The 16,414-nt window shown below is 33.1% G+C and overlaps 2 protein-coding genes across 2 annotated transcripts in view; one reads left to right on the forward strand and one right to left on the reverse strand.

The window, feature by feature from the left end:
• LOC105348155 (protein disulfide-isomerase TMX3) overlaps positions 1 to 16,414 on the reverse strand; it is a 42,060-nt gene that overhangs the window by 7,589 nt on the left and 18,057 nt on the right. The gene's annotated exons all lie outside the window — the stretch shown is intronic.
• Positions 2,728 to 14,463, forward strand: LOC105327824 (techylectin-5B). Its single transcript, XM_011428452.4, has 2 exons — positions 2,728 to 4,180; positions 12,215 to 14,463. The coding sequence occupies exons 1-2, from the start codon at positions 3,514 to 3,516 to the stop codon at positions 12,973 to 12,975; spliced, it is 1,428 nt and encodes a 475-aa protein (XP_011426754.3). The 5' UTR covers positions 2,728 to 3,513; the 3' UTR covers positions 12,976 to 14,463.

A 16,414-nucleotide genomic window follows, 5' to 3' on the forward strand; every position in this document is an offset into this window, starting at 1 on the left:
TTTCTCCCCTGAAACAGTGAAATCTGATCAAGTATATGTATGGATATACATTTTATGTATCAAATTCTGGTGGGTTAAGAATCTCTCATAATCTTTTATTCATACTTGAGATTTATATCAAACTTTTAAAGTGTTTATCTTCAAACACATTCTTCAATTTTAACAGTATAAGGTTTTTAATACAGTCGTAGTAAAGATATGAAACTATATATTTTCACTGGTTTACAAATTGAAATTAATTGCCTTTTGCTAGCTGCCTCCAATTGAGAGCCCTGCAATGAAACTATCTTCATTTCCCAAGGAAGAGATCCAATGATACTCTGCAGCTGTATTCATTGGGAGGAAAATAAGTAAACAGAGAAGTTTCACTGTATTTGGAATTTGCAATACTCACTATAAATTAAGGACTTGTAAGTAATGGATACTGAAAAGTAATTTTACAAATTCTTTTGACTTTGCTGAATATGAGTTTTACTGTACTTTTTTTAATGTACTTTTTTACGTAAATCACTTGGAAGATATTTAACACAAACCATACACAATTCACTTCATATCTTACAACCAATCTTAATTTTATCATGAATCTTCCTCAACTATACTACAGCATTCTTTTTTTTTAACCAAGAGTGGTAATTCTAAGTGAAATTGACCAGCTAGTACATACAATCCGGTACAAATTGAATAAGTTTATAAAAGCTTTATCTTATAAAGTTAATTAAGTTACTCAATTGCTTTTCACTCTTCATTGCATTATCATAATAGCTTACACCCCTGGTCCAACTGCCTCATTCATCTTATTTGACACTGTTACATAACAAAGATTAAGCTTGTTGAGAAGAATGTGGGCTTTTTAGTATCACAAATGTTATTAACTTACTCAAATAAAATTGATTGTACATTGACATTTATAATCACAGAAAAAATAACAAACCATTAGTTCTACAACTTTTTTACCTAAACACTTGAGTTAATTTGCTTTGATTGCCAAATCACTGAAGAAAAGGAAATAAACTCAGAACTGTGATGACTTATCCATTTGGCATTGCTGTTATCTGTCACTTAATTATGGCTTGTTAGACTGTAAACTGAGGATAATGTATGATATTGGATGATGTTTCTGGTATTCTAAATATTAATCCAAAGAATAAAAATAACACAGGTAACAATTTAGATTGCAGAGCCCAGTTGCCCATAAGCTTTGTATCCCCCCCCCCCCCTTTGACACATTAAGTGTCTCTTTTGTCCACAGAATGTATACGTGTACAAAGTTGTTTTTTTTAAACAGTTCATCAATCATTTTCATTTTTTAAGTAAAAAATAAAATAAATAAAAATACCCCCCCCCCCCAAAAAAAATAGAAGATACAAATGTCACTTCAAAATTTATGTCACATCAAAATTAATGGTTGACAAAATACCTACATGTAATTAGACCCAATTGAATTGTAATTTTTTAAAGTATTCGGGTCATATTTAGTGGGATTAAAATAGTTCTATCATTAAAATACTTTCTGAAAGGTCACATTTCATTCACACACAATTAAGATTCAAGTCAACTCAAGCACTTTCACCTTTACATTATTCCCCCCCCCCTCTCTCTCTGTTACAGGGTATTACATTACATTATATTGTTTAAAAGTTGCTTGCAATCTTTTCAGTTATTCAGGTTTAGCCATGAGTAATGAAACAGTTCCATGACTAATTCATTAATCATATATACACTTTACACTTTATTATTATACCAGTGCTGCATTCAAGATCGTAGCAGAGTGAACAATATACTAGCTTAGCAATAGAAGCATTGATTTATTCAGTGTGTAAAATACTACTTAGATATCTATACTAGCAGCTAATTACGGTAGCATCTACAATGATTATCTTGATTGCAGCCCAGATCTCTGCACAAAGAGAGAGAAGAGTCCAAATTTAATTAAAAGCATGCACAGTGCAACTGCTTTTTAAACCAGGTGCTGCACACAGGACACTTAATTGAATGATTGCACATACATTACTGGCAATAAAACTTGAAACGAATTACATTCTTTTGGGCAACAAATCATGCCCAATAGAGTGTTTTCTGTAATTGAAAAAAAAATGATAAAGAGACAATAACCTCTGCAGGCTATGAAACCTTTGAATTCCTATATCATCAGTGAATAATTCAAATGCCCACCAAGGTTTGTGAGAAGTCAAATTCTTCTTGTTATTTTTCATCATGATGATCAAGTTAAAACCCTCTTGAAATATGATAATCTTCTATTAGTGTATATTTCAATCTTTAAATTAACTTTTCATTTTTCTGAAGACAAAACCCCCACTTTGTGATCATTTGATAGCAAATTGTGAAGTTTTTTAATGTGAAATCTAACCCAGCCTCACACTTAAAAGGCATAATTTTTGTTTACAATTCTAAGCAGTTTGATGGATTACATAAAATGTTTTTCGTATCTTTATTTTTAAGCCCATGTGTTTAGCAAATCACCAACCTCTCAAAAAGATTACATTTATATTTATGTGTAGAATGTACTTGAAAATACATTCCTCCCAGAATATGGCAATTAGGATAACTGAACAATTTTAAGTGCATCTATTGTACACAAATACACTACTACAAGGCACCCTATTATGTAATGCAGTCTACAATAGACCACATAAATATTAAATTCAAGCAGAGAGTATTCCACTGCTGCAGATGTATCTAAGTGCTAAAGCTGAAATACTTAACTTTATGCATGTATCAGTTTGTAAAATCAGCGACTGTGAAGATCCCCCCTGAAACCTTAAACCCTGATCTATCAACATAAAAAAGGTAACAATGATATGCGGTAAGAATTATACAGCATTAAAGGGCATAAGAAAGGGGCAGTCGTGGTGTATTGACTTGCTGTAATCATCGACAAACACGGCTACCGTATGACAGGATCACTTCTTCACTAACATTTTACCTGAAGCTCCAGCGTTTTATGAATGAACTGCAACACAGTGGGAGGCATAATGCTGCAAATTTTGAAAAAAATAGGGGGGTTGTATTTTTCATCAGCATGACAAATGAAGATGCAGCAACCACTGGAGCAGAGCTTCAGCCCACACAACACAGGGGACTAATAAGGAATGGCTGACAGCCACGTGTTCTCGCAAAAAATTAATTCTGTCACTGGACCACTGTTCCTATGAGATTCCTGGTGTATATAAATACAATGCGAGTGAAAATTTAATTGAAAACTTACAAGTTCTCCTCATTGTTGAAATCAGCAACCCAGGATATTTTAATGAGGACATTTTTCATTTTCCAAGACAGTTATTTCCATTCCAAGCTTACAGTCAGGTGTGTTAAGTCTGAAACAGCTTTGATGTTGTTCCAAAATCTCTGAATGTTCCAGATTTCACGTAGTGATACATTTTTGAATTTATTGGAATATTTGTTCTGAATTTCTTTCTCTGTTTAACATTATTAACACAAAACTTGGGATATCAAGAAGTTATCTGACAGCAAGAAAAAGGACATTTGCTAGCCATGAGGAAAATTCTAGTGATTTTGCTTTTTAGTTTTTATTTCTGCCTTGGCATGAAAACATCGAAAAACTCCAATAGGAAATTGCTAAAAACCAAGCGTTGTAAGTATACATTCGTAGTCAAGGAGATGGTAGATGGCGGTCACTGTCCAAACCAAGTCCAAGAGTTTCCACAGGCAGACAAAAGAATGGAGAGCTCCACCTTAGCAGCAGACTCTAAAAATCCGTACAGTATCATAAAGAGCACCACCAACCAAATACTGTCCGGGTCCACGTTTACACAGCTAGAGAAACGACTGAAAGCTGTAGAGAGTATGCTAGAAGACCAAACGTTAGAAAACACCAATCTAAACCAGACAATCAGTAAACAGGAATTCAAACTCCAACAATGTGATAAAATGATGAATGATTATCACAAAAACATCACAAACATGTTTCGTTTAATGAACCACCTCCAGAGGTCAATAAATGGGCAGAAGCAGGGGTATCGGGAGCTGGAGAAGAAGGTCTCCGGCATTGTCCTGGATGTGGTAGAAGTGAACAATGTGCTTGAGAAGAAAGTGACAGCATTTGACAACACTGTCAGCATGAAACGCAAAAACATCCAGGTGGAAACCATCTCTAAAGTGCTCAACTGTGGACAGACTAATCCTGAGACCACTTTCAAAGGTAGGGGCTTAATTCCAATCAAATTCCAAAGCTCAGCTGAATTTCTATCATGATATAATATAATATACCAAAAAACTACAGTTGCAAGCTTTTTAACCAAAAAATGAAAACGCTTTTATCTTTCCTTCTTTCTGATCTTTCACAAATACTCAGTATCTTGAGGAAATTTTACGAGCAGCATGTTGGCACAAAGTTGTGATTACACAGGTATCACCAATTTCTGGGATCTTCAAGCACCAGCAAATATTTGAAGATTTGATAAAATTCATAATTCAGTTTTATGACCATTATATCTATATGCTATTTGTATTATGCAACTGAATCATGTGTCAGCCAAAGTATGCTTTAGTCACTGTCTTCATTACTTCTTTTATTTAGAATGAAAAATGTGTGGAAAAAAATTTAGCAGAACAATAATTCATATTAGTTATAATCTCAATCTAGAGATTTTTTCAAGCTTCTTTTTTGATTCTTAGCGATATGTACACAATGTGCATTACATATTATGAGTAAATTTAACATTTTGAATACAATGTATTTTTGACTCTGTAAAATACTCATTTAATCTGATGAGCGATTTAGCTTCAAGAACAAATGATACTGACACCTACTAAACCAAGTACTTCTAGTACACTTTGAATCATTTAACCATCCATCTAACTATATATACTTCTAATCTTCATAAATATATTTGCCGATTCTTACTCCATGATATCTTTATTATGTTTGTATGAAAAATTCATGCCTTAACGAAGATCTGGATGATCAATCAGTTTACAAACACGAATAAGTTGCTGTACGTCCCCCTCCATCCCTCAAAAAGTTAAACCATTAAAGAAAAGTCTCAAAGGTAAAAGTTGAAAGCGTACAATGTAGTGGAGTAGAAAGTCGTAGGCAGTAACGTCCCACCAAGTAATTCGTGCGCTTAGCATCATCTTAGCATCATGAATTACCACCCCCTTGCTGCTTTATATGATGGCCGATAAGATTAAAATTAAAAGAATTCATGAAATTTTCTTTGAGAATCTTGTTCCGTTTAATTTGTGGTTGTCATGCCTTACTGTTGTCCATCACGCTCTCTACCCAATTATGGGGTGCATGTATAACCACACACCCCCACTTATCCAGTGGGTGCTTTGTTCTTTAATATCACAAATAAACAACTGTTTGTAAAAATTCCATGCTTTTAATTATGTACAGTGGCACCAATTCAGCATGCAGACCTCCCTCATTGGCTTTTGCTGACGAAGCTCTGTTTAATCAGGATTTTAACCTGCTTCTCTCACTCAACAAATTCTCACCTCTTTGATCCAATGAAGAAAGCATGTTTTATAAACTTGAGTCTCCAGTTAAATTCAAACTGCACTGGTTGCCTAGGAAACCTTCTCTGTTTATTTAGCACTAAGACCTGCCATTTATAGCATATTTTTGGGAGGAATAAACAATAACTGCAATATAAACTACCGGTAAATAAAATCTCAAGAGATTACAAATCTGGATTTAAATTCTTCACATATCTGCAGGTTTTGCCATATCTACTAGCTAATATGATATTTCATTGACTGAATATTTCAAATATTCCAAGTTTATTCCTGCACATAATGGGAAATGTACCTTAGTTAAATACATGTACATGAATGATCCAATTAATATTCTAAGTTAATTTTTCTAAATACAATGTATAAATTATATGTGCTTGTACCAAATGTTTCCAAACTCTCATTAAGTTCCAGCTTGTAATCAGCACTTAGCTATCAAACATATGAAACCACCTACAAATCTTTTAATGCTCTAATTCAAATAAAATGAATATGAGAAGCAAATTAAATACATATGTGAGATATTTAACAAAAAATCTGAATTCTGGTCATCAAAAAACTATTTACTGAATTATCATCATGTTTTCAGAGTAACATAAATTTTAGCAGTGTTTAATAACGCATAATTTAGGCCAAATTGAACTGAAAATCCTGATGCTTACTGACATATTTTATCTAATTGGAGGAATATAAATGTCTGCTAGGAAAAAACTGTTCCTCTCTAGCTATTGAGATTCACAGTCAGGATAAGTACTGGTATATCTAATTCAATTTAGTAAGCGACCCAATAGAATTTATAAAAGTTAAAATTATCTTTAAGAGATGCATAATATAGCAATGCATGGACATCGAATTCAAGCATGTTCTTTTCTATAAAGTCAGGATAAATAATCGTCTTAAAGTTTTACAGAATGAAATCAAAACCAGTTAAAATTCAAGTAAACCCAATTCACAACTGAAAAAGCTAGAGCTGAGTTCGGGCTATTCTCTTTTGAGAAGTGGACAGGCATAGCCTACATCCATGTAGGCTATGCCTGTCCACTTCTCAAAAGAGAACAAGTTCGGCCCACTGGGGGTAAAATGTTAATTGGAAGGTGATACGGCATGGCCATTCAAGATGGTTTCGAAAACAAAATTTGTCTGACATTTTAAAAAATGTTTCTGAGCAAATTGTTTTTTTCCCCAGTCATCATGTGCTGTTCACATCTAAATATTGCTGTATAACTTGGTTAGAATTTTTTACTGTGTACCTTTCTAATTCAAAAATAAAACAGATAATACATGTTCAAATGTATTAAGCATCTTAATACTGCTCCTTGAGTGCCCTTCAAAAATGTAAATGAGTACTAAAGCTGGTATTACAGCTGTATGCAGCCACTGGAAAATGTTCTTCTGTGTGGGGTGAAAACATTTTTCTTTAAATATAAAAAGAACATTGAATGCAATGATGGAGGAATTTGGTTAACAAACTCACAGCATCTGATCTGCTGTAACGTGCATTGAAGATTGCTGATATTCATCTGTACTGCATAATTCCAATGTTAGAACTCTTGTATACAGTCTTGTAGATTAATTTGTATTTTACATTCTGTCAATGACCTCTAAATTCACATAATAACCAAAAGATACATATCAAACATTAAGAATTCCTTTTTTTGATAATTAATTTTTGTTTGGCTCCGCAGTTATGAAACTGATGACAATGCTGAACATTTCTGTTCAAGAATTTGACAATGTGTCTGTAATCCTGGCCCCAGCCTGCCCATTCTAAGAATTTTCATGTTTATATACACACAGAAGGCATTATGACAGTTTCCCTATCAATCACCTTCAGAGCCAAGGGAGATGAAGAAAAGAAAAAACTTGCATAAAATAAAGGTTACTCATAATTTGGGTTATTCATCTGTAAACAATTATCGATAGTTACCATTGTGTGTGCGCATGCATCACTACAGAAATGTCATGCCATGTCAAACATTTTTCTTTCTTTTGATTTGCTTTGATTTAAAGTCAGGGTTAATTGAACATATAATATCTAGCCCACTGACACAGAAACAAGAAGTTCTATTAGCCACTGTAAAGCTAGACCTCTGATCAGAGACTTAAACTTTTTGAAGAACCCAAATTGCTAAATAATGACATAATGGTGATCCTTCTGGCTCAATCCATCATAATCCTAATTTGTTTGAAATGAGTTCCAATGACCAAATACAGTGTAGTTTTATGTGTTGCTAATCCACAAATAAAGCATCAAAATACAAAAAAAAATGGCACACTTAGTACTTCATCCATGGTCTGTTATAGCCAAGAGTAGCTGTATTCAATTAAATCAATACAAAAATACTTTGCTTTGATATGGGCAGTTTTTTGCTATTTCAGCAACTATACAAATGCCAACAAAATTATGCAATGTTATAAAATGATTCCTATGCCTCAATGTCAATGGTATATTGCCTATCAAATACTCATTGATGAAAATTCTTAATCATCAAAATCTTGCTATATGCTTCAGTTTTGCTGAGGCATTTATTTTTTACTGGACTTATTATGAATGGTGTACCCTAACTGACTATTTTGTAATATGTACGTGATAAAACTTACTTTTGTATGTAAAATGCATTTGTCAAGGATTATGGGGAGCAGCTTTGGGTTTTCAAGAAGCAATTTTGAGGCACACAGCATCCAATTTTATAATACCTTCATATTTTTGACCAACATTTATTCCTTGGCTTTCAGTAGTAATTCAAATGTTCTATATAGTCACTGTTTTGTTTTTCATAAACATACTCTCCAAATTACACAACCTGATCATGTCAGAGACATATGCATTCCAATTTCTCAATTTAATTCTTTGAGTAAATCATATCTTAATTTCTCTGTCAACTCATTCAAAAGCAAACCCTGAAAAGTCTGAATTCATGTTTTAAGCAGTATGTCAGCACATTAAGTTTATCTTGGATAATGCTTTAATAATAGGGATGTGGCAACTTTATCTCAAATACAATTTATCCTCTTTTTTTTATTGTTACAATGTCAAAAATACCCATCTCTCTGTGACATTAAAATTACAGCCATTTTCAATTGATATAATAGTGTATGAATACACGGGTGTCAAAAAGTTTGAGCAGATAACTAGACAATTCCTTGTGGAGGATCCCTGATGAATGAGTCCATTCATTTCCCCGAGACACAGAGAGGGAAGGTTGGGAGCAAGAAAGGTCACCCCTCCCACTATCTGAATACAGTCAGCATAACTAAGTAGAGCACTGGGAAAAGAGACAACGTTGAGAGGTGAAAATAGGAATGCAAGCTCCTAAATGGCTATGTAATGACAAAGATCTGAAAGGTTACAAATTGCCATGTGGAATTTGAGGCACCTATTAAGATCATCTATGCTAGAAAGAGTAAACAAGTTGTCTCTTATCTGCATCACTATGCAGTTGTCAAATTCGGATCATAACTATATAGGTTATCAATTCCCAAAATATTCAAAGAGCTAGCTTATGCAAATTCTACTCACTGTTTAAAATTTTTTGTATTTAAAGTCTCCATGTTTTTAGATTTTTCATTATGCCAAAAAGAGTATTATATTGATATACTGAAAATTATGCGATAATAGAGAAAACTGACAATTTATATTACACATGTACATGTATTTCTTTAAATTCAAGTGAACTTGATGACTCCACATGTGACTTGAATCTCCCTCATTAGAAAGGAATCCTAATTTATCCTCATGTTTTTGTTTACACTTACTGATTCTAGACAATTTAAGTCATTTCTGATTTATTAAATCATGATAAGCTCAAGGTTCTGGGTGGGCTCTAAATTTGAGCATTCATTCGAAATAAATTGGCTATAAACTTAAAAATAAAAAAGATTAAAAATATTACAAACCCGAGAGTCTGGGGAGTATTTTGCTATATAATTCTTTTCATTGAGTCTTCATCATAAATCCATCTTCAACTTTCTTATTTTCCAAAACTTTATTCAAAAAAAGAAAAAAATTTGATTCTTTAAAGTTTAAGACTTTTTAAAATGTGATTTTCTACCATTCTTCTATCTCAATCATAAAAAAAAACCCACATGAGACACATGAATCACACGATAAAAATAGGGCTATAAATCACACTGAAAAAGAAAAATAATCTTAATATCAGTTAATATTAAAATATCAGTTTTTTCAATTGATTTCATCAGACAATAAAACATTCAACCAGGTCTGCATTCATCATGTAATTATGGGTCTTCTACAATTATATAAATCAGATATGCCAATTCTTCAATTGTAACCTATGAACAACCAACTGGTTTATGTGAAGGGTTTGTCAATGCATCAAAGTTAGACACAACAATGAAAGACTGAAGATGATAAGGAATTATATGTCCTCCACAATGGTGGAGTTTTTTGGGTTATGTCATCAGGCCATACCCTATGTACTGCCTTAATATTCAACTTTACATTAACTTCCTTTGTTCATATAGGGTAGATGAAACGATGGAAATTGTATACAACTGGAAACAGACTCTGCATAAACTGATTGAATTTGGAGTGATAATCATGTGTTATAAGGCATTAATATAACATTCATTCTGTAGAGCCAAAATGATTGTTAGATCCTTTTATATTCTTAAAATGAAATACATGTTCAAGATTTTGTTAATGGTTTCTATTAGGCATAACAGAATTAGGTAACTGATAGAGTTTTCTTTATTGTTTTGTTTATCATCTTTGATGCAACTAAATAAATAATACAGATAGAAATAGTTAAGGTAATTCTATGCAGAGTCTAATACAAAGGAACAATGAGCAATGCACTTTATGCATAAGGAAATAGGGTTGTAAAGTTGCTGCTTTGAGCAAGCATCAATTACCTTTTGCCCTGACCTCTTAACACATAATGCATGCATTGTTCAAACAATTTGAAAAATGAATGTCTTAAAAATGAATAATCCCTGGCTTAACCTATTTAACAGCACTTGAATTTTATAAAAAACACCAACATTAAAAAAAACAACCCTAGAGATTTACTGCTTTAAGGTAAAAGACCTCTATTTTCTGCCTCTTAAACAGCTAGTGTCTGTACAATAGCTACATGATATAAATCATCCTAGCTTAATAGCCCTCATCATAAAGATCATAATATTTTATGGTCCATCTTTTTTATCAGTCTTCTATTTTCCTCACTGACTATCATCTTACCCATTTATATTTCACTATTAAGTATTATTTTATAAGCGTAATAGTTGGGAATTAATAGAAATGCCAGTGTGAACTTTGAGACGTTTTCTTAATGTTTCAAACCCACACTGAAATGAATTTCTTTAGACAAGTGTAATATGTGAGTTAACGGGAGACTGTTTGAGCTTTGCAGTGAGTATCTGGGTATCAATGAGTCACTTTTTATTTACTATTAATTCATCATCCAATTTCTCAATTGTGGACCAGAACCAGAAAAGAAGTTTTTGGTATTCATGAAATAACATCACCATGAGTACACAAAACTGCAACCAAATCACACTCCCTTCCAAACCATCTTTAGATGAAAAAATTAATAAGTAAAAAAAAATTTAAAAAAATTGATATATTCAACTCCACAAAAAACCGATAACAAAGCATAACATGTAAAATTATCCCCCCTTTTAGGGAAAAAAAATGATTGGATTTGATTTGACACAAGCCATAAATTAAGCTTTTAAGGTCATTAATTGTATTTTAGTTTTAAAAATTCTCCAAGATTCATCTTTCTATTTTGAAGTGTACCTAAACTATCAGACAAGGTGGTAAACTGTGCGAGACAGCTAGAATATGAGAATGCAGACAGTTATGCAATAATTATGAAACAGATGCACCCAGCTCTAGGATAAAGCATAATAAATGTGTCAATTTTATATAGTACTGTAAGGCATACGCACTGATAGGCTATGACAGGCCGATATTCTGTGATGAAAATCTGTATTGGAACTTTTTCTGAGTTGGATACAATCTGCCAATTATTCCAAGTGCAGTTATAACTATGAGACTCTCAATACACTACCAATACATAAAATATTTCCTCTCAAATTATCTTTAAAAAATTTTTATGAACTGCAAAGAAGCAACATACTGAATTTTATGACTCAAAGGTGTCCCAAACCTTGATCTCTAAAGTAATTATCAATTAAGCAGATTCCGCAAAGAGACAATATCTTGACATATTTATCGTTACCGAGAGCAGTATATTATCCTAGCTCTTAAGAATTGTTTACCCTTGATTACTAACAAACATTTTTTTCTTTGAAGTCTTTAATTGATATAATTTTTTTACAAACCTATTATAATAGGTTTTTACAAACCTAATATAATTTTAAAAAAAATTGGGATTGGCTCTCTTGATTGATTTACATTCAGAAGCTATCTTGCAGTGTAAGCAATGGGCTGTCTGATGCTTTAAATAGTGCATGAAGAACAATTATAATTCCTGCAACAGAAGCAAAGCTATAAATCTTTCTGATACAAGTTAAGCTTCTATAATGACACAAAATGTCTAAAAATTAGGTGGTGCGCACATAGAAATGTGTAACTCATGAGAAACTAAAGCATCTGAATGGATCATAGTGCCTCACATTAGCCAAACCACTCACTGATGTATAAAAATGTAAAGAACAGATGACTAATCTTTGTCTGGCATCATGTAACAAATGACACCCAAATCTATCTTTTCTTTATTTGCAGACTGTCAGGATGTCTTGGCTAGAGGTCACACCATAAGTGCTGTGTACTACATCACCACCACCTACTCATCTTGTTCCATCCCAGTCTGGTGCGACATGGACACACCACCGGGGGGTTGGTTAGTTATCCAGAACCGCTTCAATGGTGAGGTGGACTTCAACAGACTCTGGGACGAGTACAGAGACGGCTTTGGCAATATTGCTTCAGAATTTTGGTTGGGACTGGATAACATATTCCTTCTGTCCAATCAGGACTTCTATGAACTTAGATTTGATCTTTGGGACTTTGAAGACAATCGAGCGTTTGCTCTGTACAAGAATTTTAAATTAGATGGAGCAAGAGACAGATACAAGATTCATGCTACTGATTTTGAAGGCAGTGCCAAGAATGGTATGCAAGTCCATAATGGCATGCGCTTCTCCACCCCAGATCAAGACAATGATAATTGGTTGAAATATCACTGCGGTAAAGAATGGCGGGCTGGGTGGTGGTTCAACAACTGTTGGCATTCCATTCTTAATGGTCCATATTACAACCAATCAAAAGTCCTATCACGGGGAATCTCCTGGAATGACTGGAAGCCTGAACAACTCGCCAAAAGTCAGATGAAAATCCGACCCAGTCGCTTACATAGAAGTGTGGAATCAACCAAACATGACCCGAAGGCATCCAACTCAAAGATGAACGATGAGACTTATCTACCCTCAAATAGTCAGGACTTACAAAACATGGAGAGCAGCAAACTGAAACCAAAATCTTAGAAATCAAAGCCTCTAGGTGTTCCAATTTTTTTTTATTAAGAAACCTACACCAAACTTTCACCTATCTTTCAACAGAATGTGCTATATTCCTTATCTTTCAAAGGACAAAATCAGTGGTATATTTCAGACTACAACCAAGCTAAATCGGAATGATTTGGCTTTCAGAAAAAAGACAGAAAGGCAGTTTATCTCTCATAATTCCAAGATTTATCACACATTTTTTCATTGAAGCAGACAGACTACAGCATGTTTCAACAGTCTGTACGAGAACAGAACAGGCTATGATGAGGCATGTTAGTAAGTTTTATTGCTCAGATGTAAGAGATACAGTGTCTGAAAAGAAATGAAGGTTGAAATTAATGGTATTAAATGATGTAATATAAATTCCATTGTTTATTAAAACTTACAAAAAAAAGGAGTTTAAATCAGCAAATTTTTTTTTCACTACTTATTTGCTTAAAAAAATCATGCTGCTATTTAGTGCAATAAATTTCTGTTTCATGCCATCAAAGAAAGCTATTAAAGTGTCTATTCGAAAGTTTATTTTTCAATGAGAAACTGCTAATTCTTGCAAGGATGATAAACTGTTAACATCTTTAGTCTGGATAGGTAAGTCTAGCCTACACTAACCTGTTAGACCAATACCTTGACACAGCATAGAGTGAACAAATGGTAAAGCAAATGATTAAACACAAACTACCTGGTACATTCTAGAATATTCATTTCAATGTCAAATGAAGGCATTGTTTTCTGTTTGGTTGTTGGTTTCTGAACATTTCCAGTTACAACGTAGTTGTTGAGGATCTAACGAGTACAATCATTATTTATCTGTCTTCTGCTGAAAGCTCACTGCTGAATACATATATCTATTAGATGTTGCATTGCTTGGCAAATCTACATGGCAAACAGTTTAGCATATATGACATTTCTTGTCCTAATTAGATTATCTATGGATTATCTCACCAACTGACTTATATCTGTTAGATACCAGTAAGATATGTTAAATATCATTCCAGAGACCCAGACAAATGTTTCTGAGATGGTTCAACGCATTACATATACCTGTTTCTAGCAAGGAGGTTTAGTTTGACATTTCACCAACTCTTCATCTATGAATTGTAACAGGACATTAATTCCAAGTCCATTTTGTCAAAAATAACTGTTGCTAGTATCACACAGTTCATTAAAAAATTACAGTTTCATTGATTTATGTAAGGTAAAAAGTAGATTCAACAGATTCAACATTTGCATGGGCAAGAGTCTTTGCATTAATTATTACCCATTTTAATCATGCATATGCAATTAACACCTTATTTAATTTTGTATTTGACATTTTTCCATTTGCAGCAGCATTTTGTAATTTCTATGTATGTATTTTGAACTATTTTATATTAATATTTATATATTTGTGTATACATGTTAAATTTATTGTGAAGTTTCTGCCTGTACATGTAATACATGTAATAAAAAAATGATTCTTGTTTCAAAGCGAAGAACTTCTTGTGAATAATATTTTTAAATTACCTTTAATTTACTTTCCAAAAATGAATCATTCAGATATACTATCTGATATCTGTAAAAGCGCTGGTCAATTCTATCTAAAATTATAGGAGAAATTCATATTATCAGTCGTTTCCTTAAAAAGATTGTTGATTACTGAAGGCCTGAAAACCTGCTATGAGCTTGTCCAGTGGGGTACGAAAATAAATCTCACTTTTTACAATCCTATTTTTTCTTATAATGATGAAACACTCCCCATGCACTGTTATTAGAATAAAAAAATTGGTCCATTGGTAAAATGATTGGTAAATAACAGTCTGAACAGAAATGTGGTTTTTCAAATCAAACAACACTTGCTAGGCCTTGGGCAAATTGCACCTTCAGAAGAGCTATGATCATCCAGAATAGACAGCTAGGTCTGCAAAGCTAAGGCAAATTAAATAAGCAAACCATAGCTAACACATATATTGCAAAAAATGGCATCATTATTGCCTTCAAGGTTAGACTTTCATGTGTGGACTTCAAAGCCTGCACAACTAATGAAGGTCGAAAAACCAATGACACAGGTAGCAAAACAAGGTGAGGAAAGGGCGAAAAAACAAGGTATAGACGGGGTGTCAGTCAACATGTGCATCCCCCCAAGTTTATGTTACTGATAATGACTATCTATATAAAAATTTATCACTGAATAATAACCCTCAGGAATTCTACCGGACAAAAAAATGAAAGACTGAAAACTTGATAAAGAACATAAACAAAACCCCCAGAATGTGAACACACACAATTAACAAAGCCGATATTTCACAAGGTTATCGTTTTTCTTGGTGAATTATGTAACACTACTTAGTTTATACACCCAATTACACACTGCATTCCAATGTACTGTATAAAAACGGGCACTATTCTTGGCTGTCAGCAGACTTCTATCTCACTCCCCTCCCTACATTATCATTCCACATGGCCGTGACCGAAAACAGATCTGTCCTGAACCACCATTTCATAACAAATTCATACGAAATTCCTTACTTCAAAGTCTTATGCCTCCTCGAAAAGAAATTACTTTTATAAATAACAAATTAATGCTTGTAAATCACTAGTACTGTAGTTGAATTGGCACTAGATTTGTAAGCTAAATTTTCATTGTTAATTGTCACAAACCTATACAAAATTTAAATAATTTTTCCAACTATCTTAAAAAGCACCACTGAATTGCATTACTAATCTAAAATCATTTAACAGTGAAAAATTGAACAATCAATTAAAAAAAATTCATAACACAATATTTATATCTACCGAGTATGATTCCCTCTATTTCCTACGGAAACTTATAGTTACCGGTAATTCATAGCACTATAGAATAGAAGCTGTAGAAACTGACAGGATTGAAATATACATATAAATATGTTTAATAAAAACATATGCATCATGGTCATTCACATTTTAGAAGTGGACCACCTACACCCTTTAAAATAAAGATTTTTGATAAAAAAAAAATAGATTAGGAACTTGTTTCAAGACAAGGTTCGTAAACCAGAGATCAGATTTAGGTGATAAGACAGGCTATAGATTAACCCTTGCTATAAATTTCACAAATAGAAGACATCCTGTTTAAAAAAAAGAAAGAACACATTGTTTTGATTGACATGAATTGTCATCCATTTTTTTTCTCTCTGTCAGTAGATAATTTTTATATATAGACTCTATCATGTAAAATCTATCAATAAAAGCACAATTCAAGGACCTGCATTATATCATTAATGCGATAAGTATCTGGAATAAAAATAACAGGTACCGGTATACCGTCTGAATAGAGGAGAAGCTGAGTCACTCAATGAGCAAAGCCATTTCATTGGAATTTTCATTCATTTTACAATAAATGTCATCCTTTCTTCCCAGTGCAAATACTTTAGATTTACATGCTCCACAGAACCAATAAACT

This window comes from Magallana gigas, chromosome 3 (genome assembly GCF_963853765.1).
Source record: "Magallana gigas chromosome 3, xbMagGiga1.1, whole genome shotgun sequence".
Classification (NCBI taxonomy): domain Eukaryota; kingdom Metazoa; phylum Mollusca; class Bivalvia; order Ostreida; family Ostreidae; genus Magallana; species Magallana gigas.